Genomic DNA, 26,332 nt, shown 5'->3' with positions numbered 1-26,332 from the left:
CTTAACGCTGAAAATGGTCTTTCTCTTAGCGATTACCTCTCTTAAGAGGGTGGGAGATCTCCAGGCCCTGGCGGTAACGCCAGCTTGCTTGGAGTTTGCCCCTGGCAAAGTAAAGGCCTTTTTGCACCCGAGTCCGGGCTACGTGCCTAAAGTTCCTTCGAGTACGGCTCGCTCTGTAGTCCTTCAGGCATTCCATCCTCCACCTCATGTGTCGGCGGGAGAAGAGAGGCTTCACTTGCTCTGCCCCGTCAGAGCTTTGAGTGTATACTTGGAAAAGTCTGCTTCTTGGAGAAGATCTGACCAGTTGTTAGTATGCTTTGGGTCACCTAAGAGGGGGCTCCCGGCGACCAAACAAACTATAAGTAACTGGATTGTCCAGGCTATTACTGAGGCTTACAAGGTGCGTGGGGTTCCTTCACCTTTGGCCTTAAGGGCTCACTCGACTAGAGGCATGGCTTCCTCTAGGGCCCTTCTGTCGGGAGTACCTCTGCAGGAGATTTGTGAGGCAGCCGGCTGGGCTACCCCGCATACTTTCATCAGGTTTTACAGTCTCAGCCTTCCCAGTAAGCCCGGTGCACACGTACTCGGCCCTTGCTGAGTGCCTAATCAGTTTCACTCTGGGGCGGGTCTGTTCGGTGCGTGGCCTAGTGGGTACTCGTTCCCCAAAGAGTCGATTTTATCGACGCAGTGTTGAGTTCCCTCGATAGGGAACGTCTCGGGTTATGACTATAACCCTTGTTCCCTGAGAAGGGAACGAGACACTGCGTCGTGTTGCCACGCCCCTTTTTTCAGACCCTTGAGCGTCTTGCTTCATCGCGAGGCTAGTGTGTGTTGTGACAGCGTCACTTTTATACTTCCGGGTATGCCGTCACATGTTACGTCACGACGCAACACCAATCAGGATTGGATTAGTTTCATTCATACTTCAGAGGCGCACGCTTAGGGAGCGTCCCCAAAGAGTCGATTTTATCGACGCAGTGTCTCGTTCCCTTCTCAGGGAACAAGGGTTATAGTCATAACCCGAGACGTTTATGTTTTAATGACACTGTATATGTAGAATATCAGATTCCAGGACTATAACTTTAATAATTTTAATACAGTATGTGTTAAAATAGCTATACTTCTCTGCTAAAAATGCATCTAGTCGTTCCACTGAAAACACATTTGTACTATCAAACACATTCGCACCAGTCAGATGTTGGGTAGATGATGGTCGTGTTTGTGCCTGTGTTTACTCTTCAGTTCAGGTGCTGGTGAGGTGTTACTGTTGGTCAGCTGTGGAAAGTATTGAGGCTGCAAAACAAAATGTATCTTGTCAATTAATAGCCAAATAATGTGAAGTGAGCAACATGCATAACAAGGTTGGAAACCCAAGTATTTTTTACATTCCTTTGTTGCAGTTTTAAAATCTTTGATTCCTCCAGAAATTAGTCTAGCTATTGTCCTTTTTAAACATCATTTAAGTCAATCCCAATTCTCTAGTTTTCATCTCTGAAAAGAAATATATTTACAATATAGACACAAAAATGATGACACAATTTCTTCAGAAATCACTTAGTTTTGAGCTAGGATTGTGTTTTTATTAAATGTGAGAAAATAAATGATCTGAGAGAAAAAAAAAATGTTTGAGAAAAAGTTTTCATACCAATAGCAAACAATAATAATATAAAAAAAGTTTTGAAAGTATTTTCTCATAGAATTTTTATTTTTTCAAAATACTTAAATATATATTTTTTTGCTATCAGTGTGAAAACATTTTCTCAACAAAAAAAAGTGTTTCTCTCAAAACGCTTTTCTTTGCTCTCGATGCAATTTCTTGCTCTCGAGTCAGGATTTTGTTTTCACTGTGAAAATTGTGTCATGGGCAGGGCATTCCTATTGGCCAGTTGGGTGAGCATCATCTTGTCTTGGGACACGAATCACTATTACACCATTGTTCGGTTTTCGTATAGATGCCGCATCTGCCTTAGTCGAGCACAGACGGACACTCCAATGTTTGAGTAACATGATGACACACACAACTCAATGGGTAGTTGGTTGAGCAAGTTCAGCATCAACGAAAATTAAATATTAAAACTCAAGTTTATCTAGCATGATGGCTAATTAGCTTTACTAGCGATTAGCAACCTAATAATAGTAAAACACATAAGCCGCGTTTCCACCGCAGGGACTTTCTAGGAACTAGGAACTTTGGGGTGTACTCGGTGTGTTTACACTGCAGGAACCATGGTCTAAATCAGTTTTTCCCAACCCTGTTCCTGGCGGGACACCAACACTGCGCGTATTCTTTGTCTCCCTAATCTAAAACACACCTGATTCAACTCATCAGCTCATTAACCCATCTGATTATGAGCTGATGAGTTGAATCAGGTGTGTTTGATAAGGGAGACAAATGCTGCGTCCCAATTCGCATACTATCCGTCCTAAATAGTATTCGAAAATAGAATTAGTGCGTCCCAAATGTTGAAATGAGTGTTTCAAAGATACCCGGATGGTCTACTTTTTCCGGTCAGAATCCGAAGTGTAGATGCACACTCTAACGGCTGATATTGCCAACAACCCATTGCGCGTTGAAAGATTCGGTTAGAAAAACCAGTAAAAAGTGTTAAGAAACTACAGACACGGAGGACGTGCGAGTCCCGTGGATAGAGAGTTGAGAGGTATAGATAAAGAGGTTTGAGTGATTAATTAACACTATCTAACCTAACAAAAATTAATTTATTCAATGTTATCCACATTATATTGCATCTGCAGCAGCATTGTGAACTTTTGTAAGGATACATTTAGCCATTACGTTTTAAAATGAATCATTATATTCAAATTGCAATTATGAGGAAAGTATCCGCATGAAAGACCCACGACTGGCAGATCAATGCCCTCCGATATGGTAGGAAATCAAATTAGATAGAATGGAGGATTTTAACTGTGACAAGATGATTGACAGGGCAGTTTATGGTGACAGGATGCACGCAGAGCCGTCGGTTAAAGATGACGTGATACTATGTCCCAAAGCTCACCTACTCTTTTGCTACACACTCAAAAGTATGTACTTTTTCTTCACAAAAAGAGTACATACTTTTAGGGCGTAGTATAAGTAGGCGAATTGGGACGCAGCAAAAGAATACGCGCAGTGTTGGTGTGCCGCCAGGAACAGGGTTGGGAAACACTGGTCTAAATAAAGAAGTCAAGTCAAACTTTAGTTCCCCCCTAGAAAGTCCCTGCTGGCGAGGTAATACTTTTTCAGAGTTCAGGAACTTTCGGGGTGGGACTTGAGCGCTGAACATGCTGATTGGTTCTTACTAGGGGTGCACCGATGTATCGGCCGCCGATATTTATCGGCCGATTTTTGATTAATTTAACACCATCGGCATATCGGCAAAAGCATGGAAAAGGCAGATAGATTTGTTAATTAATTGCTTGAAGGCAATGAGTTGCATGTCTGTTGCATAATCAGTCTGTTGCAGGGTAGCACGGCTAAGAATTTCCAATTTACACATCCAATTTAATCTGCCACCTGAAAAAGCATCCTGAACAGCATGCTGCGTTCCTCGGAGCTGCCAAGAAAAAACTGCCGCCTCCCAGTGTTCCGACACCCTCTGTGGCCCAGGTATTTGAAAAAGTAAAAAAGTTTACTCAAGACAGCATCAAAGCAAAGGGGATTAACCAAAAACGTATGGAATTTATCGCACTGGACGATCAGCCGTTTTCCGTCGTGGAAGACGTGGGGTTTCGGAGGCTTGTTCAACACCTTGAGCCACGTTACTCCCTACCTAGTTCTACATCCGACATTTGGAGCTCTGATGTAAGCCCTACCTGTATGCTCAGTCTCACTGGGCAATAGATTGATAAAGATTTCAAATTGCAAAAAATATTGCAGCACGCACAGGAATTTAAGGGTTCACACACCGCAGAGGCGATCTCTTCAACATTCAACACAATGCTTGAAACGTGGAAAATCGACAAAGTCAAGGACCATGCAGTTGTCAGAGACAATGCAAGAAACATTACAAAGGCAATGGATGTCAGTGATGTCGCGAGTTCACCCTGCGTTGCACACACTTTACAATTAGCTGTCAACGAGGGCTTGTTATGTCAACGGAGCATATCTGACGTGATAGCAATATGCCGACGAATAGTAGGCAACTTCAAGCATTCCCCTCTAGCGTACTCTCGCTTACACAGTGTTCAAATTCAGATGGGAATGCAACCAAAAATTCTTCAGCAAGACGTTTCAACAAGGTGGAACAGTACTTTTTATATGCTGAGAAGCCTTTTGGATCAAAAGCAAGCAATCGCGGCTTATAGTGCAGATTATATTCTGCCTGTGACATTAACTGCCCAACATTGGAGTCTAATTGAGAACACAGTTTCTATTCTTTACCCATTTGAGCAACTAACGAGGGAGATGAGTGCATCTGGAGCATCTGCAGCAGATGTGACCTTGAAACTGACCAGGGAGTAAAAACCACCAAAAAAATACTACTAGATGCGGTGACATAGCGTTTTTCTTAAAAATGACTCCACTTTATTGTATCGCAACACTGTTAGACCCAAGATACAAAGATAACTACTTCGACACGGACAAAAAGCAGGCAGTTCGCATGATGCTGCAAGCACAGCTGGATTTGAGCGACGAAAGAGACGGAAACCCCGCGGTGCGCCACCCAGAGGACAGCCCAAAAGCCAAAAAGTCGCGCAAAGACAGTGAACATGCACCCAGTCTGTGTGACATGTTCGACGAAGTTCTGGTGGAAAATTTATCACATGGATTTAGGATTAACCCTACCATGTCACAAATGAAATGGATGCCTACCTCACAGAAATCCCAATTGAAAGATATGAGAATCCTCTTCAATACTGGTGTGTCAATCAAGGTCGCTTTCCGTCTCTTGCGCAAACTGCACGCAAGTATTTGTGTGCACCTAGCACAAGCACCGACAGTGAACGATTGTTCAGTGCTGCATCCAATGTCTTGGACAGTAAAAGAAACCGACTGCACTGTGAAAAAGCAGAAAAGCTTCTTTTTTTTAAAGAAGAACCTGCCCCTGTTTCTAAAGCAGCAACCTTAATACTTGATAACTGCAAATGGACTGAACTGTTTGTCATGTCATATTCTTAAATCTTTGTTAAACAGATCTACTGTATTTACATTTGAAAAGATTTAATGTTTAATGTACACCATGCACAACGACTGAATGAACAGTTCATGAGTTTGAAGTTTGTCATGTCATATTCTTAAATCTTTGTTAAACAGATCTATGTTCATTTGAAAAGATTTAATGTTTAGTGTGCACCATGCACAACGACTGAATGAATAGTTCATGAGTTAAGCCATTTTATCATAATAGTTTTAAATATTATTCTATTGTTAAGAAGTAATAAAATATGACTTCATATTGTTAAATAAATGAATATTGGGTAGCAAAAATCACCTCTGAACGTTGTCATGTTGTCTTATTGTATTTTTTTTTATCATTGTGCCTCTCTTATAATGCTGGTCAGATGAATGTTAAATGGATCAATCCATGTTCAGTGAAAATAATTTGATGCAGAAATAAACTAGCTACTACTGAATAGTATCGTATGCAAGTGACAAATATCGGTATCGATATCGGCCAGTAGTTGTTTGTTGAAATCGGTATCGGTATCGGCCAAAAAAAATCCTATCGGTGCATCCCTAGTTCTTACCATTTGTTCTTTCTGCCCGATGGCGCGCGTTCGTTCCATCCATCTCACGGTCAATGTCCGCTGATTACAAACGTCTACTTTTATATCTAGTATTACGAGCTTTCTGAATACGCTTGCTGAACTTGCTCAGTCAGCTACCTCATCGAGTTGTGTCTGTCATCATCTTACCCAAACAAGGGAGTGTCCATGTTCAACTTAGAGCTTAGATCGGGCCCCAAAATCAAGCCCGACCCTACCCGAGCCCGTTGTGTCCGAGCCCGGCCCAGCCCGTTAACTATAAAGAGCCGTAGTTCACTGACAAGCTGAGCCATATCACATTAATATCGCGGACGTATCGCTAGCGATGATTAGTGCTATATTGCTCAGCTTGTCAGTTAACTAGTCAAGTCAAGTCACCTTCATTTATATAGCGCTTTTTACAATACAGATTGTATCAAAGCAGGTTCACAGTGATAACATGAAAATAATATACACAGGTCAATAATATTGTTCAATATTAAGTGTCCCCAACTAAGCAAGCCAAAAGCCAAGGCAACAGTGGCAAGGAACCAAAACTCCATCAGGGACAGATTGGAGAAAAAAAACCTTGGGAGAACCCAGGCTCAGTCGGGGGCCAGTTCTCCTCGGGCAAATTTGGGTAGCATTACAAAACAAATTGGATTGAAACATTACGGCTATTTGTACACACCAAAAACTCCAGTGTTAAATTAACACTCCTGGTTAATTTAATGAGGCTGTGAGGCTATGTTTACACTGAAACAATTCTGAAGAGAAAACGCAAAAATGACGTTTCATTATCACTTTTTATTTTGTGTTTAGACGAGCGTTTTGGGTGGAAAATCCGTGTACATATGGTGACGCAAAAGTGTATGATATTCAATGTAGTATGCACTCCAGGCGGCTAGGTGGCAATGTGGAGCCTTTTTTCCACTCTGGAGGGTGGCTTCACTTTTTTGCATTTTTAAGCTCCAAAAACGCCGTCGCCATGTAAACAAAAGGCACAGCCGATAAAATATTTTTAAGTTTTCACCCGCGAGCATTATCGTGTAAACAGGGCCTAAGTCCACACTCAAGAGTGTTAAAGTTAATGAGATAACTAAGTGATTAATCGAATGATGACTGAGCATTATTGACGACATCTAAAGCAGAATCAATGAAGGAGATAAAAAATTGTAAGCCACCATTATGGCGATCATTGTTTGCTTTAGTTGGGCTCTCGACCCTTAAACCTCTGGGGACCAAGAGCTATTTGGGTTCCTTGAGATGTTCTAACATGCCATCTGTGTTTTTTTCAGCTGCTTATAAACATATTAATGACAGAGGTGAAATTACACTATATTTAGCAGAAGCAGGGCAACCATGATATATAGGCAACATGTTTGTACATGTTTGTATTTTTGAGAGAATATTGTTTATGCGTGGTTATTGTAGAAACTAAAAATGGAAGTTTCTGAAATAAGGCCACAAAACACATACTAAATATGTGTCCACAAGACTTTTGACTAATTGATGTTGTTGCCTAGGGTTTTTTCTTCACAATGATCTGAAAATCATCCTCTAAATTGTTCACATAAAACTGTGAATTGGGTTATATTGTAAAAAACATTTTTTTTTTGTTTGCCAAGGCAATATGCGAATGGGTGTGAACAGGCCAGCCCCATCATTAATTATTAGGTGATTCTCACCTGAGACACAAAGACGCATAATAATGAGCCTTTCATTCAGGTGAGTCAGGCAAGAAAAAATTGAAAGGACAACACACACACACACACACACACACACACACACATATATATATATATATAAATGAGAAGTTCAGATGCAAAAGCCTCTAATTGCCATTTGAAATTCTTCTAGAATGATAATTTTTATCAAGCTTATATATTTAAGTTCAGTAATTTCACTTAAATCACTATTAATAGGTAGTCTTCATTGCCATTTAAGTGACATTACTGAACTTAATTATATAATCTTGATAAAAATGATAATTCTAGAAGAAAATTTCAAATGGCACTTAGAGGCTTTTGCATCTGAACTCTTCATATATATATATATATATATATATATATATATATATAGATAGGCCTACATATGTATGTATAAAATCAAAGTATAAATGAAAGTCAAAAAACATTTTTAGTCATACCTGGAAACAAATCCTGATCAAATAGGTGCCAATTAGAATTGGTTCAAAGTTAGAGTTTAAAACATCTTGAAAAGAAAATAATATAAGCAGAAACTCTAATTTTAACAGTCTAATTAAATGAACGTTCGTTCATACATTCGTTCACACACCCGAATCATATGTAAACACTCTTTTTGGTTTTACAGATAACTAATGTTATCTTACTAATGTTATGTAGGAGCTAAATGAATTAACGCACAGCGCTGTGAATTCGTCTATTTCTTCCTATCAGACGCGCATTTAAAGAGCATATTGCAGGTAAAAAAAAATCTAAATTTATTAATAACCTTGTATGAAAATACCATATGAAAAGTTAATGCAGGATTCAAAATGTTTTAAAACAACATAAGGGCACTAATTTAGAAGATAAAGTGAGCGTTTCTTTGACTGCTAGTACAAAACGGCTTTTTTTCAACATCGCGTCATTTGACGTCATATCAGAGAGGTCAGCCTCGGCTCAGCGAAGATTAGGCTGGTATTCAGTGAGAGCGGTCGTCAGTCAGTGTGCTTTCGGTACTTTTTGTATTTTAATTGATCATCGTCATGGTAAATTATTGTGTTTGTAGAGGTTGCCAAAACTCCAGCCTGTCAGGACTTCAAGATCGAGTCCACAAGTTTCCATTACAAGAAAAGGGATGGTGCTATAGCCTATCTTTCGTTCCTGGTGCGGTTTGTGCAGGTGAAGAGACGGGATTTCTCTTCTGCATCGGCTCGGAAAACGCGGTCGTGTGTAGCGTTCACTTCAGATCAAATGATTATCATTCCGGCAATATAATGGAGTTCAACATGGGATGCCGAAGCAAGAATATTGATCGTCGTATACCAATGGCATCAAATAGTGTGAAATAGGTAACTTAGTCATAGAGGCAACTTGTAATTGAAAAACAAAATTGGTTGTTTAAATACTCAAATCTTTAATTTTCTGTTTATGTTATAACCCAGGTGAAAAATATGTATTAAAAATTTACCCGAGTATGCTTTTAGTACATTAGAACTTACTCAAGTAAAGTTTTTATACATTTAATAGTATATAAATCTACCCTAAACATTCTGTCTGCTGGCCTGCTACAGGATCATAATAATCTGTACAGTATTGTGAGCACAGTGTATATCGTTAGCGAGTGTGTGCACGTATCTCACCAACAGACACCTGTCCTGTTCTCCACTGGTTCTCCTCACATCACAGCTCAATTTTTCAATGACCGTTCTGTCTGACATTATCCTGGCCTGTCCCTGCTCTCTTTAGCATAGGAGGCTCATAACTTTATGGCTTGATCAGTCATACAAGTATTTCCTCAGCGTCCGAAATGTCATTGCGATCCATTGTTTTCCTGTTGTGTAAATCGACGACTCTCCTGCTCATTACGTCACGCCCGCCACGCCCGTTTTCAGACGCGGAAGTAAAATTTTCTCACAAAAACGACTCCAGAAGCTTCTATAGCGTATTTATAATTATATTTTAAAGAAAATCTAGTTCCTACATTGTTTTTCTATGCATTGACTTGTTGGGTCCTCTAACCTGCAATATGCCCTTTAATATTTAAACAGTCTTTGTGGAGTTTACAGACATTATTCAATAACGCGATTAGAACAAAGCACTTAACAATAATGACTTACTGCATCAGCTGAATCCTTGTTCCTCAAAATGAAACTGTAACTGAGGTAACTTTTTTCCAGGATCTCCTCACTGCGCAGCAAGACGAAAGGTTAGGATGAGGTTAGATCCGTAATAAACTGTATGTTTTTATTGATGTGGGCATTGTCATGGTTTGTCTCAACATTACAGTTTGAATAGCACACGCTCTCAGTGGGCGGGGTCACATTAACACGTCATTCGCTATAATGAGGTAAAAGAGAAAAGACTGGCATCTCTCTCTTTTCATACAAATTACAGAATCACAAAGCTGTTGAAAGTAAATTAAACCAAATCATCTCACTAAGTTTCATTTTTCAGATCAAAGCCTGATTATGTCAAAATATAGCCAACACTATCAGATCACACTCTTCTTTGTTCATTTGACTGTTATAAATCAATAACAAGTGAAAGTATAGTGGTCAAGAGTCCAACTAAAGCAAACACTGATCGCCATAAAGGTGGCTAACAATTTGTGATTTTCTCCTTCAGTGATTCTGCTTTAGGTGTCTTCAATAATGCTCAATCATCACTAATTTAATCACTTAATTATCTCATTAACTTTAACACCCTTGAGTTTAACACTCTTAATTTAACACTCATATCTGCATCATATCTGTCATCTGAAAGCAGGTGAAGGTGATTTACTAAGGAACCGGCTGTACTGAAGAGATGCGCATAACAATGTCAAGCAATATATTGCCCAGGCCTACTTTCTCCCGCCCGTAACATTTATGTTTTGTCCCGCTTCCGCCCGCATTTTCTGTACCTCCAAATACTTTCAAGTTAGCCTACGTGTCGCCACCATTCACATCAGCATAAATGTGACCAATAAATGATTTGTTATTAAAGCATTAACACACAAACCACTGTTATAATATAAAAACAAGCAGGCTACTGCGTGCATGGTTTGGCATAACTGAATGCGTGCAAAGTGCGCTCCCATAATAATTCCTAAAAAGCTGACAGTTCATTGCGATCTTACGCATCTCTGTTATTATCAATGAATCTTTCATAATATCCACACTTTGTTTGTTATAATTACAGGATTTGCCGGCACACTGAATTCAGCACTGAAGAAAAAGCCAGTTTTGAGCGGTGAGGGAATATTTCGTTTCTAGGGAGTACCGCAAATCTTTTTATTCTCCTGCAACCCGCACACACAGAGCGAGCACATTACCGCCCGCGCTCGCACTCGTCCATCAAATCTAGTCCCACTCCGCACTCTATTGCATTGGGAGTGCACGTCTCTAGAGGCCCGGCCTGGCCCGAGGACAGTGACGGGAAATATCGGCGGCCCAGGTCGGGTCAAGTTCGGGCTCGAGCAGAGAATCTAAGATCTAGCTAACTAGCTCAACTAAAGCAGAGGCGGTATCGATCAAGGTGAACCCGAACAATGGTGTAATGATTCAGTTCGACCTGTCTATGAGTTTGACTCACAAGACAAGACGATGATAAAACCAAAGGCGTAATCCATCAGCCGGAAGTTGAAGCCTCACGGAAGTCACCATTGTAGCAAAACTTCACCTGTTGTTAGCATCCCATTGACTCCCATTCATTTTGGCGTCACTTTGACAGCGAATAACTTTACATCTGAGGTGCCCAAAGACTTCATTTTTCCATTAATTATTTCTAAATAAACATGACAATGTGTAAAATGCTCCATTACTTTGTATCTTACGTTACGGTCCCGTAGAAGACAATTTTGTAAAAAATAGGCTAAAGATTGCGTCATAACCACGGGACTTTCTGTCGCACAATAGAGACATTACCGTATAGACAGGAGGAGAAGCTCGTCGGCAATCTTTTACTGTCTATGAGGCAATCGGGGGGGACATGAGAGCAAATCTTTCAGAGCAAATCTAAATTTGCTGGAAGTTGTCTGGGTTTTTCCAGGCTACAAAATCCTGACTTGAGAGCAAGAAATTGAATCAAAAGCAAAGAAAAGAGTTTTGAGAGAAACACTTTTTTTTTTTTTTTAGAGAAAATGTTTTCACACTGATAGCAAAAAAATGAGCAAAAAACTATTTTGAGAGAGATTTTTTTCTCAGAAATAATTGTAATTTTTTCATTATTTTATTTTGAAAAATTTTTGTAACATTTGTAAAAATATGTTTGTACTGATTTTTGTGTGTGTGACTCTCATGTTAATTTACTTAGTTTATTCAAAATAGTTTTTTTTCTGTTAATTTTATTGCCTTTCATTGGCCTTAATAGTGGAAAATAAAAATCCCATCTGTGCAAACGCATCCAACTTCTCCTGAGTGCTTACATCTGCTCATGACGATTCAGTGCAGATGACGAGGAGGGAGGGTCTATCTAGCCTTTGTTTTGTTTGAAAATACTTTAAACGTCAACAAGAAGTCACGTCACCCGACACCGCTTAGAGCACTTTTAAACAGCCCTATATGGTTTAATCCCAGAGATATTGGAATGTTAATGTGTCACGATTTGGTCTTGTCTCTGTCACGATTTGGTTTGTTCATGTTACATGTCTGTCATGTGATTCCCTGTTTGTCATGTGATCCTGCCATGTCTTGTCATTGGTTAATCGTCTGTTCATTGTTCACAGGTGTCCCTTGTCTTGTCATTAGTCTGTGTATTTAAGCCCTCATGTTTGCCATGTGTCTTTGTCAAGTATTGTTTTCCGTGACCACTGTTAAGTAAGTCCATATCCACGGGGTTTTTTTTGTGTTTTTTTTTTTCATGTTTTTGTTTCATGTTATGTTTTTATCTTGTTGCATGTTATTTTTGAATAAACACTGAACTTGCCTCCAGTGGCTCCTTACAGAATGTTGTAACATTTTAGTTACGATACTGCGTATTTGAACTATTGGTTGCTCAAAATCCCTTCTTCCAAATATCCCTGAAATGGATTCAAATATAGACTATTTTGCAAGATGTAAACAACACTGGTCCAGAAGCACTTCCTGTTTCAGTTTTATAACACTACATAAAAGCTGGGATAAAATACACCAACAGAACATATAAAACTGAATCAAAAAGTTAAACCAACATCTTTAAGATGTCTTCTTTACATGTGAAATAAAGAAAACCGTTACAAACTGAAACAGGAAGTGTTTCTGGACCAGTGTTGTTTACATCTTGCAAAATGGTCTATATATTCTTATAAATATACACTCTTGAGAACAAGTTAATGTGCCACAATGTGACAATTTCAGTGGATTTGTGGCACTCAGAGAGGTTTGTTTTATATAATTGTTTTGATTGGGAAACAATATGAAGAGTTCAGATGCAAAAGCCTCTAAATGCCATTTGAAATTTTCTTCTTTAATGATGAAATAATGATTTTTATCAAACTTGTATATTTAAGTTCAGTAATTTCACTTAAATAACAATTAATAGGTAACTATCATTGCCATTTAAGTGAAATCACTGAACTTAAATATACAAGCTTGATAAAAATGATCATTCTAGAAGAAAATTTCAAATAGAGGCTTTTGCATCTGAACTCTTCATATACATTTCTAGTTTCAACATAATTTATTCTTCAGACATTCCCCTTTATCAGTATCAGTATCAGCTGACTGCAGTAGACTCTGAATTTGATCAGTGAATCGAACACACCAGGATGATCATATCTTTATCATTATCAAGTAGGCTAGTAGCCTGGTTAAAACCAGACCATTCTCAGTTGTAACTGAGATATGATCTGGCAAAGCATCATAGACAAATCATTTCCAGACAGGAGTCACCAACGAACGTCGCGGGTAAACCTAAAACCAATCAGAGCGATGAAGGAGATGACGTATGGAGACGGCGGCCGGCGGAAAAACATCTCCGAGTGTTGTTCTTTGCTCGGTTTTTAACAAAAAGGAAACATTCCAATCGCTTTAAACAGATGCGATAGCTGATTCAAACGAGTGATGCTCGACGGCGGCGTCCATCTTTGTAATGTAGGCTACAAAATCTGCTTCAAAATACCAGTGCTGTCGTCATAGTGTAAAGCCCGCCCCAATGTTTCTGTTTGGTGCCGTGATTTCGGTGGATTGGAAATGGGCTTGAATGAGCTCTTTGCCAGACTAACTTTCAGAGCAAATCTAAATTTGCTGGAAGTTGTCTGGGTTTTCCCAGGCTAGTAGGCTAGCCAACATCATCTGAACCCAATTTATCTTGCAGTTCTTGCAGATTATTTTGACCCATCTCTAATAGTGGATTACTCAGTCAATATACATCCATTACATTTAATATTTTGTCTTTCTTCAGAATGCAAATTGGCTTTGAAAATTACATAAAAAAACGAATTCTTCATGATCCTAAAAACAAGAAATTATATATTTAAATTCTTTAAATTTCAACAATTTAAATTTAATTTAATTTAAACAAATTCCTTTGAATAAAATATGAATAATTACTTATTTATTTGTTTTTTTGAAAATGAACACTTAATGGAAAATTTCTCATTGTTTTTTCTATTGAATTAATGCTAATTAATGGGTTAATGAACAAGCAAAAACACCATGCATTTGTTTTCCCTTGTGCTAAACTACAATATGCCCACAATATACCTACATTTAACATCTGTTTTATTAACTTTTTTACTTTTTGAGTTTGAGAATATATTTTTCATTTCTTCCCATCAACATTATCTATCTTTACTTTAGAATCTTACCCCAGGAGGTCTGCGTCTTATGCCTTTCTCATAGCGTCTTCCAAGACGATCATTTTCTCTGCCCCATCCTGTTCCCCCATCCTCCTGGAAGTATGGCAGCTCTAAAAGCTCTTCACAGGACAACCTGCCAGAGGGATCCATTACCAGGCAGGACTAAAAAGACACAAACACACATTTACTTGTAAGTCTTCCAAACCCATCTTATAATGTTCGAAATCAAATCACATCATTCTAAGTATTCAAACCATTATGTACAACAGATGCCTTCCCACATAGCAACATTGTGACGTCCCAGATCCGGCCCACAACTGGCTCACATGCAGCGTGTTTGGTTGTGTGAAATATGATCTGGCCCACTGTTTTCCAGATCTGGGCAACAAGCAGGCCATAGCAATGCCACATGTCAGCCAAGAGAAAAGAAATTAACCAGAACTGGACCTTATCTGAGCCACAATCTAAATCTGTGTAAACTAAATATGCCTGTTAACAAGTAGAATCACTGAATTTAAATCATTAATACAGATTTTTCCCCAATTAATTTTGTAACCACTTATGACACTAAGGTCATTAAATATTTTAAGACACTGAGGTAGAACTTGCATTTAAAATTTTTTATTAGCAACGTTTCGGTCTCACAACCTTCATCAGGCCATCCCATTTAAGACCAAGCACATGGCCACTAAACAAGGCTACACCTCTAACCACTTCAACATCACATCACCACATTATCAAGATCAGTAGCTGCGTTTACATGAAGGATATAATCGGATTGACGGCTCAATCGGACCAAAAAATCTTCATGTAAACACCTAACTCGATCTGATTGAGCTCGATCCGACTGGAATTTCAATTAGATTGAAAGGGGTGAATTAATCCTTTTGTAATCCGATCGAGAGAACATGTAAACACTTCAATCGGATTGAAAACCGAAAACTAAAAGCACTGCGCATGTGCAATGACGTTGAAATAGCGTAATGACGTATGACGCACAGAATGAGCTGTTCTTCCTGTTGAATAAAGTTATATAAATGAGTGTTCCGTAATTAAAAAATTCTCATTTCACTCAGTGTCTGAAAACATATAATCGCATGTACATGCCATTTTCAAAGGAGAGCTTAATTTCTAACTCAGTCATAAAAATGCAAATTAAATGCCGTGATCCAGCCAAAGGGTTGTACCCTCTCCGAAAGATGGACCGTGGCCATTGGTTCTCACACCTTCCCAGGATGTGACCGCGTTCACTTTAAAATCAGTGATCTCTCCCTCTCTTCCGTGTGTCTGTCTTCTTCCGTGTGCCACTCTTCGTGTTATTCTTTAGTTTTAGTCTTCTTCATAGTGTACTTTGTCCTTGTTTTATTTGTCTTTTGTTTATTTCGCGCTAAGCCAGTCTGTTCTTAGTGCGTTGTTCTCGTCTCCGGACCGAACCGCCCACGTGTGCTTCATCAGTCTCCAACCTCCGGGTGAAAAGACCATCATCACCCGTACTCTTTTAGGACATTTTGAATTTCCCGCGAGCCAAAACACGCTTGGAAAGAATCAAAAGAAGTCCTCCATCTCACCTCGGGCACCTACACGCTTCTTCTTGTTCAACTACTGTTTGACTGCATTGTGAGAACCAATGCCATTCATGATGTTTACACACCATTGTTGAATTAAGCTGTGACCTTTGGCAAAGGTCAAGAATGTCACTGTCTGTGGGAAAAGTGGTCTATGAGACTTATGTCTGTATTGACATCTCACCTTCATCACAGTAATAGCATGAGGAGAAACATCATGAAACCTCTTCTCTAGCGGCTCCTACAACAGCAACAATATCAAATTTAGTTATCTTCCACGATTATTTTTATTTTATATTTTTATAAGTGTAGTTATTTATGTTACCGTGGTATCAGGCTCTGGGATGCTGACTCCACTAAAGAAGACATTGGACCGGAACACCTGCTGATGACGTGGGATCAAGTCACCTATCAGGAGGTCAAAGTTTAGATGTTAGGAGCCTTTTTTTACAGAGATTTAGACTAAACATTCATCACACAATTGACACCTTGAAAACAGACTGTCCCACAGTACAGTATTGGAGATTTCTCAAGCTATGGAGAAAAAGGATCTGCCTGCACATGCACCCGCATAACTTCTCTGATTGGCTCCATCCTCTTTCATAGGCATACATGATAGAAATTGTGTTCATAGTAAGTGTAGGAAGGAGTATGTAATTAAAAAAAATGGAAAAGCTGTTAACAAGGCCTTCATTAGCCTGTAACTCGCAATGTCCCTGAAATGATTATTTTGCTAAATTAAGCTTTAGGCTAACACACAAATGACCCCACAACATTTAAAAAAAGTTAATTGGTTGATTATCCAGTAGGGTTAGGTCTTCAGGTAGAGGAATGAGTTATGAATTAGGCTAAATAATTTTTTATCACTTTGATTATTTCATATCACCATATATGAGAAAGAAAAATTAAAAGGAGGTATCAGTATCGTTATCAGTAACATGGCAAGACATAATTATAGTTACAGAAGGTGTTACAGCTTATTTCAGAAAAACAACCCATTCCTCGTTATTTTACAGTGACGAAATCAAGAACTTTTTATCTGTACCTGCCACGATTCAGAAAGAAAGTACCTGAAGTCTTTTGCTATAGTAATGAATATAGTAATAGTACAGAGGTTTTTATTTCAGTGCTGTTGTTAATTTCGTGGTTATTTCAGCAAACAGTTTAATAAATTCAGCATAAAAGCATTAAGGCTGATAATTTACTTACCCCCATGTCATCCAAGATGTCCATGTCTTTCTTTCTTCAGTCAAAAATAATTTTTTTGAAAATAATTTTTTGATGAAAACATTCCAGGATTTTGTCCATATAATGGACTTCATTGGGAACCAAACAGTTCAAGGTCCAAATGAGTTTCAGTGCAGCTTCAAAGGACTTTAAACGACATCAGACGTTGAATAAGGGTCTCATCTAGCGAAACGATCAGGCATTTACTGTAAAAAAATGAATAAAAAATTTAAAGTTTTATAAGCACAAATGCTCGCCTTGCTCTGTTCTGTGATGCACATTCGTGACTCTCCTGTTCAAACTCGTTCATCAAAATGAACAAATCTTTTTTCCAGTCAGGACTCGAAGGGTACTACATAAGACCCTTATTCAACGTCTGGTGTCAGTCCATGCAATAAATGCATGTCCATGAATAAGTGATGTTTTACTTCTGTTTCCATTTCAGGTGCGTCCAAAATTAGATTTGAACACTAGCCTGACTTCGTCACATACTCATTTTCTAGTGAGAATATGAATCTGATACTGCTCCATAGGGCTGGAAAAAAACAAACTTTGCACTCAATTGGATAGTCGGTAGACCTACAACCAATCAGAGTAACGCAGTAAGTCAACTACTTTGTATAGCGCAGTTTTCAACTAACTTACTTATTTTAGAAGTAAAATAACGAGTGTTGCTTCTCCTTTGGTCGCACTTCATGAGTGCGACCAAAGGAGAAATCACAACTACCACAGGCTTTTCATTACGTCCCATCTTCTTAGCAACCATCGGAGCCAGCTGATAAGTTACACTTTTGCCGAATCATGTAAGGACGGCAAAAATATCTTTCCGATCGACAAATGCCTTGATTGCAGTTTTCTGTTCGACTATTAAAATGAATGCGATGTCGATTTATTTTACAACAGAATTTATACATCTCAATTATCCAGCTGCAGTCATCTCTGAGGGAAACCAGTTAAGCGCTCTTTGATAACGTTATGATTACATCCCTGCAGATCATCTGTCCATCATCGTTTAAAGCCCGCCCTGGCAATTTGATTGGCCCGTTCATTTTTTGACTGATCATAATTTATCCTCAATGGATTGAATCGAGAACGAACTTCCCAACCAAAAAATGTTGTGGGCGGGGTTCGGGCTGGCATCCAGGCTATTTGAACACATCACATTTGGAATCATTTTTAGCTCAAATTGTATCATAAAATCTCACAGCCCCACGGTCAAATATTGTGATTCACTTTATGAAGTATTAAATCGAGATCTCCGAGACCATTTTTTAACTGATTCTTTTAAATCACTGGTTCACAATAAATAACATTCATTTGTGAATTCGACTGATCTAGAATATTAAACTTGCAGTAGCTAACAACTCAATGACTTAATGATCCGTACAAAGAGAATTAAAAAAAAAACAACTGAAGTTGTATAAGTTTTAAATTAGTGTGTTCCACACTATTTAAGCTCTATCTTATTTATGTGGCATTAGACACCTCTCTTTGTCATAAACCAGGGTTTATCTCTCTGTCTCTTTCTTGCTCCCTTCGTTCCAACCACTTTCCCTCAGCTGATCATCATCGCAATCAGCGCTTGCCATCATTAAAGGGGTGATGAACTGAGAAATCAAATTTTCCTTGAGCTTTTGACATCTAAGAGATTCTTATATTCTTATATTATAAAAATATCCTGTAAGTTTCAGAAAACGTCCTTGTTAGTCCAATAAAAGCTTTTATTGACACCAGGCTCAGCAAACGACTCGTTTTTCAAAGTGGGGAACTATGACGTCAAAGAGGATAAAACACCACCCCCACAGGAGAAGATCGACGCCTACTTCAACACGGTCGTTAGCCCCGTCCACCGATTCACACATTACACGCATAGCTAAATAACATAGATGCCTACCTCGTGATGACAATCCGGAACGAGCTACAGAGCAATACAAAATATTGTGCAGTGCCTGCCTGGTTGTGGAAGACAGTCGCTGCATAAGCTTCCTCTGTCAGGATTCCAATAGGACTGTATGGATAAACTTTATTTTTAATGACTTTCCATTCCCGCTAATGAGGTAAAACATCGTCGTCTGTTCGCTTCATTTCACTGAGGATTAAGGTGCGTCCACCCTGTATTCCAATGCATCTTGTATTAAACCTGTTATTCGGGTGCCCTTCTGTTTTCTCTTAGTCTGTTTTTGTCCTCTACATCTAGTTACTGTTCTTGCTGCTTCATTGCCAGATTATTGTTACTTTGTAAGCAGTTACCTTCTACTCAGATAGTCCACTTCTGGAGAATGTTGTCTTGTTTCGTCCTGTCTGCATGTTTGTTTAGACTGTTCTCTGCCCAACTATGCTGCTGCTCGTGGTCTCCAACCTCACCGCTGCCTACATATCTGCAACAACTGGCTGTGTCACAATCGCTGACTGCTGCTACCCAGCTCAGGGCCCTCTGCTGCTGTGTTTTACCAGCCAAATAACAACTTTTTGTTTAGCAGTTCTGCGTCTGCCTGACGGCAGACAGCTTTTGTTCCCTTTTCTATTAAACTTTGTTTTTGTACCTGCCTTCGCTCTTGTTTATCCTGACACTCGTTTACAGTTTTGTAACTTGATTGATGACATTCGCTCTTCAATCCATGCACTAATCTGACCTACACCAACTATGAACACATTTTCTATAATTTTCTATATTTTGTTGTTAGTTTTACGGTAAAATTAATTTTATATATATATATATATATACACATATAAAGTATTTCCAGGTTGAAATTCACTCAAATTTAAATTGTTATATTCCACATTTTTAAGTGGTCTTAGACTTTTGGACCCTTTTGTATATAACTTTCAAGGCACAAATATTCTCCTTTGTTTCTCTTTTAATACCCAGCGTTTGTCGAATGAGGTGCAACTGATCCACGTCAGAGCGTCCTGGCCAAAGAGGATTTCCAGACAACAGTTCAGCAAAGACACAACCAAGGGCCCAGACATCAACTGGGGGACCGTACTGAGTGTCTCCGACCAAGAGTTCTGGGGCCCGGTACCATCGTGTTGCCACATAATCAGTGTAATCATCACCTGGACCAGCTGTTTGACACAAACACACACGCAGCTTTTTACAAAATGGGTTACTTACATTACAGACTTTTGTTTTATTAACAGCTAGTTATAAATACTATCCACAAGTTTCCTACGCCCCATGAGGCCTTGCGTCAAAAGTGGGCGTGTCTTCCGGTTCGAAGTAAACAAAGCGCGACTTGACATGCTTGACACTCGTTCATTCAGCAGTTGACAGTCATTCAAGTTATAGCGATCCAAACTAGCTAACGATGTGGGAACACAAACTCAACGAAATGAAAAAGGCTTAAATAACAGTACCTTTACCCTCCGCAGTAGTTGCTTGGGAGTATTATAATAACATTATTAATAATCAATACTCATCAAGGCATGGTGACAGACAGTTGTGTGAGCTGACAAACAATTAAAATAAAAAATACACACTTAGTCATTGTGCTTTGGAGTTTATTCAAAATTATAAATGAATGTGCTACTTGAATACATTAACTGGCACATTTGGTATTCTGTCAACACAGGCTTTGATCCTGAGTTTAGGTGTAACATCAGTAGCGAACAGCCAAACACATGCTGATAGAGTTTATAGAATATTAAGAATTTAAACAAATGTACACAGGAAGACAACACTCTGATTTCATTTTCGGCTTATGTTCAAAACCTCTATGTTCAAAACAATCACGTTTAAGCCACTGAATTAGTTTAGTCCGGTTATTCATACAACCGTGGACAGCACATGTTGTCCCTGAGCTCCGTAACGACATCTCTCATAAAGAATTGCGTCTTTAAATAGTAAAATAATTCTCCGAAAAACAGCTAGCCTCTTCACTAACACACAAAATACCATTGGAATGCTACTTCCGCCGACTTACCGGAAGTTTCACTCACTTTATTTTTTACAGGAGCGCCCCTCGGAAACTTGTGGATAGCTTAACCCACATCATAACTATCTGTAGTTTATCTAATTTTAAAACAACTTTATTTACTTTGTCTTTTAGGGATGTCATCATTTGTTAAAAAAAAAAAAAAAAAACAGTATAAAAGTAGTTTTGGAAGCAATTGTTATGTTTAGCTTACTTCTGGGTATAAATTTGTGCCCAAAACATGGTTAAGTAGCTACACATGCACAGATTCAGAATTACATGTACATCATACAGAAAGGATTACAACATGCTGATGGATAGACCTGGTGTTAGCCTATAGTAACAATACACTGAAACCTAAGGATGATGTAAGCTGACCCTGACTGGCTGAGTGCATCTGTGAGGCTTCACGCTGCTCTGAAAGTGTGCTCAGGACACATGACAGCTGATATAGGTAGGGCGTATAAATAAGTCATTAATGAAGTGAAGATGCTAAATGCACATAAATGGTGGAGTGTGTGAGCTGGACAAAGACACTTACTGAGGATGCGAGCAAAGCCAAAATCACATAGTTTGATCACACCAGTCTTGGTCAGAAGAATGTTCTCCGGTTTTATGTCCCGGTGGATACACTAGTATAAGAACACAAAGAGTGACACTGTCAGAGATACAGACACAAAACACCTACTACAAGGCAGGGATTTGTAAAAGACATTTTCTTTCTAAAAAAAATAATAAATATCTTACCACAGGCAATAGAACCGATCTAGCAACAATCTAGCACAATAAGAGCACAATAAGTGTAATTCCCTTGTGTCCGAATATGCCTATTTTATGGTTTTCAAAAAGCAGTATCTGTGCATGCATGTCATTTTCCAATTAAGGTCCATATTCTGTTTAAGAGGTTGTTTTTAATACAATGTTTTCATGTTTCACAGCTAGTCATATTCCTAAAAGCAATATCAGGGTAAAAGTGGAATAAACAAAAAGTTAATGCTGAGTAACTTTTTTTACACACACATCATAACTTGCCAAAAGAGACACTGAAAAATCTTTACATTAAAGCACACACGGAAAGCCTGGTGTAGGTCATAAGACTGAAAAAATAGTCTCCTCATTCCTCAAAAGGTTATTTTAAGGGACACCATGCAGGAATTACGTTTTTTTCAAACAGCGACCCCTGGAGTTGCTGTGGAGTACATGTATTTATAAATAGCACTCACACAGAGCGTGACACGGCGTGACGTGTTACATAGTATACAATAATAGGCCTACATTGTGTTTAATTTGTCGTTTAATGAGATCTAATATACGTTGTTAGTGGTGAGAATTTTCATAGATCCGACTATTATCCTCATTTACTTTAATGGTCCAGTGGCAGAACTTTTGTGCCAGAGGTTACAATCTAATCCGCACTAGTAGTATACCGGTAGTTTATTTTCCTCATCAAAACCCATTTTTTATTAGTGGTTGTATATCAAGCAGGGTCATGTTTTTTGTGCATCGGGTTTTGTGATTTCACCATAACAAATATAGAGAGTCTATCAGTCTCCACAATGGATTGAAGCGCGCGTCCGTGTGAAGACTGTGCGTGTCACAACAGAACACTGTATCTGGTAAGGGGGGAGACGGTCACCATTCAACCCGAAAGAAGTAATTTAACCATTTCAATAACTCCGAAGCTGTTCAGTTAAGCTAAAAAAATGGCATAGGGTCCCTTTAACAGTGCATTCATAACTGATACACATTGGTAGGCTATGAAAAAAAGGCTGGGCATACTGACATTGTGTTTGTGACAGAAGTTCACAGCTTGTAGAGTTTGCCACACAATACTCTTAAGTTGTGCCTCAGGTACCCTGAAGAGAGAAAAAACAAAAACAATGTTAATATAAAGACTAAGGCTGCTGGCCAAGAAACAGACATAAAACAACTATATGGCATTATCACACCTGGCTCATTTGTTCCAGAACCTGATGCGTTTTCTCGCTTAGTTCGGTTTGTTTATGCATATATGAACACTGCAATCCCGCTTGGATCCGCACCAAAATAGTCGCACCAAGATCGCCACCCTGAGGTGGTCTCAGCCCGATTGGAACCAGTTGAGGTGAGAAAGGATTCAGACCCATGCACCAACAAACCAAGCGATATCATATTTCATATTGGGAAATGTGTTATATAAATAAATGTAATAATAAATGTATAAACATAAATTTGAAATATAATTAAATATATATAATTTATCAGTAAGAGCGGGAATGACGGCCACATCAGTATAAGTCTTTGTGTGCATCAACATCTATGGATAAAGCTCCAATAAGCTTGCGGAGCGAACTTGTCAATACATTTTGATGGAAAACTATGACCAATAAAAGGACAGTTTTACTCATATGTGACTTGAAAAACACATTTTGGTACACTCTGAATTGTTGCCATGTGAAAGATTGTAACAAATGAAGTCCCTGTATCGGAAAAGAAAACCCTGAAAATGCAGGTCTGAAAATGCCCTTAGATTCTGCTGATCAAACATTTTTGGCATTCTGTAGTTGGCAGGATCTAACAACAGTTAAATTCTCATGTTCTCTAAAGATCATTGCAGCTCCCATATGTCTGTAGTAACCATGGGCATGTAGTCCCTGGCAACCAGTTCCTTTGTTTTCAAGAGAAGCTAAGGTTACGACTGAAAGGCCTTCTGGGAAAGACAGAGAAAGCTGTGCAGTAACAGCCTTTGTGGCCTGACCAGCTTAAGAGCTTTGAAAAACAAGACTATTGATGAAAAAACATCAGGTCAGATCAGGAATTGTTTTTTTTTTTTTTTTATGAAAAGTGGGCATTTCAGATCGTGGGAGAAGAGGTGTTGAAAAGGAAGAGAGATTCGTGAAGTCAACCAAAAAAAAAAGTTGATGTATGGCAGTGAAAGTTAAAGTTAAGAAAAAGAAGAGAAGAAAAACACAAGAGAATCTTCTATAGGAGCCAAATATCTTAAATCATAATTATTGCATTTCCTTTATTTTCCTGTCATTTGTAAGTTTTTTTTAAAATGAGGAGAATATGACTGACCCTCTGGGGTGCTTGTCCAGTTCATTTAGAACCGTTTGCTCACAGAACTCAAAGACCAGATGAAGGCGTCTCTTTCTCCTGAAGACCTCAAGCAAATTCACCAAATTCACATGCTTCAACTGCTATATGGATATAATAGAAATGTTTATGTATAATTGTGCAAATGTTTAGGGGATTTACAATCTGTATGCATACAATCTCTATATCTACCATCTACTGTACCTTCAGCATGCGGATTTCTCTCAATGCGATCTTCTTGATGACTGGATCATCTTCAGACTCTACAAATTTTTTAATGGCCACTATCTGACCTGTGTCCCTGTGTCTGCATTTGAACACAACTCCATACGAGCCCTCGCCGATCTTAGCCAGTTTCTCATACTTATCCATCTCACAGAGATCATGAAGGGCTACATACTGCAAACAAACAAACAAACAAACAAACAAACAAACAAACAAACAAACAAACAAACAAACAAACAAAGGCTAGTTGTAACACACATGGTTTAAAAGCTTCCACACATGCCAGCATGACGAAACTTAGTGTATTTACTAGTTTCCATATCAACACTATATAATAAAATTGAGTCAAAATCTTTGGAAGATATCACTGAACATTTATTTAACCATAGCTAAACTGAAGTAACAATTTTCATCTAAATTTTTAGTGTTCATATACAATGAGAGAAATCTGTTATTATGTTAATCTCCAATTTGTTATTTAGCAGTTTAGATAGTTCTTTAATCCTTAGCTAACATAAGGCACAATCTTAAAGGTTACAATCTGCTCCAATTAGACCTATGCTATTCTATGATGTTGGTGATATAATTCACATTAAAAACTTTTATGAATTCTATTGCGAAATCATAAGAAAGATGTGAATAAAGTTATTAAGAAATTATTATTATTATGTTTTGAACTACGCTGTATAGTTTTGTTTTGTGGAGTTTTTAATTTATTTATCAACCTAAAAAATTTGTATATTTTTAATTATTAAAAAATGCCATTATTTTATATGAAAAAGTTAATAATTGCATTTAATTGACAAAATATTGTAGTTTATTTTTAATTTATTTTTATTAGATCAGATAACATTTTAAGCTATCATATGGTCATGTTACAATGTGTCATATGTCAAATCATGTGGGAAATTAATGTGGGAAAAATGTATATTCTGAACCCTAAGTAGATATACACAAACTGAGAAGGTCAAAAAGTGTTCTCCCCTATCCACAGAAGTTTGCACATATGTTTATTTTTTTGCTTATGTATAACCGGATATTCAATATTTTTTTGGGATACATTTTATTTTTGTTTTGAATAAAACAGTTCCTTTATTTGACAAAACATTAGTGTATGCTAATATGATCAATTGCAATAGTAATATTACATTGAGTATTTCATAAACTATCATAATAGCACAAATAAACACATGTTGGCCATTAGTAGGGCTGTACAATACTGTAATGTAGTTGTCGTCGTCATCCAGTGGGCATTAATTTAGGGAAAAATACGTTTTTTTTCTTCTTCTGTCTATTTAATGAATACCAAATTAAATATTTATGAAAAGGATTTTTGAATAAAAACATGCTGCGAACAGTTTTTTTTAATCTAAAATATAAAAAGATAGCAATATGACTCAAATAAACTAAACTGCAAATGTAATTTAAAAGCTTACCTGAGGAATGACTCGTGTAAATTACAAAGCTTTTCTCTTCTCATCTACGTTAAAGATTAACAGTTCTTCCTCTTTGACTCTGAACATCATGAACAACATTCAATGTTTAATACAGTCGCAAGTTTTCTTCATGAGCTACAAACACGCAGTTCTTTTAGTTGAGTGTCTGCAGTTTCCTGAGGCATTGTCTTCGAGAAAGCTCCCTAGTAGACATTAGCATTAATTCCTCTAGATCAGTGACAATATATGGAAATGTCACCGGAGAGTCTTCGATTTGTTCACTCATTTGAGTCCTTTTAGAAGTGTTCTTACGCACAGACGACGTGATGACAGTAACAAGAACTGTTGTCTGCACCTCAGTCTCACCCACAGCACAGCTATAGCTCTCAGTGAGCAAGTGTAACTGAGAGCAACACAACCCTTCCACCTCTCCGTGAGGCTCGTTTATGGGTTATGTGTATGTTGATTGCGCTCTGGGGCTCTATAATATAACGTTACATTACACTTAAAATACTTCTCGTCTCCTCTATCGTGGATTAATGTCAAACTGGGGTTCAAGGCCACAAGGGGGAGCTAGAGGTCCACGGAAAATTATATGAGGAAAAATATATTTTTAAATGTATTATTTAGGAAAACGTGTTTATTTGTAATATTTTCCAGATAATATTTACATTTTAATATTTTTTAATACAATGACAAAGACAACCTGTCGTTAAAAGGTAAAATATCCAAAAAACCACTAGGCCAATGTTATATATTT

General features: G+C 38.1%; 1 protein-coding gene across 2 annotated transcripts; it reads right to left on the bottom strand.

The window, feature by feature from the left end:
- Nucleotides 1-1,069: 1,069 nt before the first annotated feature.
- On the bottom strand, nt 1,070-25,966 carry LOC120465197 (cyclin-dependent kinase-like 1). 2 transcript variants are annotated; one of them, XM_039654836.2, is made up of 10 exons: nt 25,573-25,966; nt 24,116-24,310; nt 23,894-24,015; nt 22,620-22,692; nt 21,378-21,468; nt 19,788-19,988; nt 16,021-16,103; nt 15,880-15,936; nt 14,140-14,292; nt 1,070-1,293 (listed from the first exon to the last, which is right to left on the bottom strand). In XM_039654836.2, exons 2-10 carry the CDS (start codon nt 24,281-24,283, stop codon nt 1,192-1,194), a joined length of 1,050 nt encoding a protein of 349 aa, XP_039510770.1. In that variant the 5' UTR covers nt 24,284-24,310; nt 25,573-25,966; the 3' UTR covers nt 1,070-1,191. The 2 variants fall into 2 exon arrangements, with proteins under 2 accessions (XP_039510770.1, XP_039510771.1); XM_039654837.2 differs by having other exon boundaries at nt 23,894-24,012; nt 25,573-25,700.
- Nucleotides 25,967-26,332: the final 366 nt, after the last annotated feature.

Source organism: Pimephales promelas, chromosome 16, assembly GCF_988280905.1.
Source record: "Pimephales promelas chromosome 16, fPimPro1.hap1.1, whole genome shotgun sequence".
In the NCBI taxonomy this organism is placed as follows: Eukaryota; Metazoa; Chordata; class Actinopteri; order Cypriniformes; family Leuciscidae; genus Pimephales; species Pimephales promelas.
Note: the sequence above shows the minus strand (reverse complement) of the source record. Positions and strands in the feature narration are given on the sequence as shown.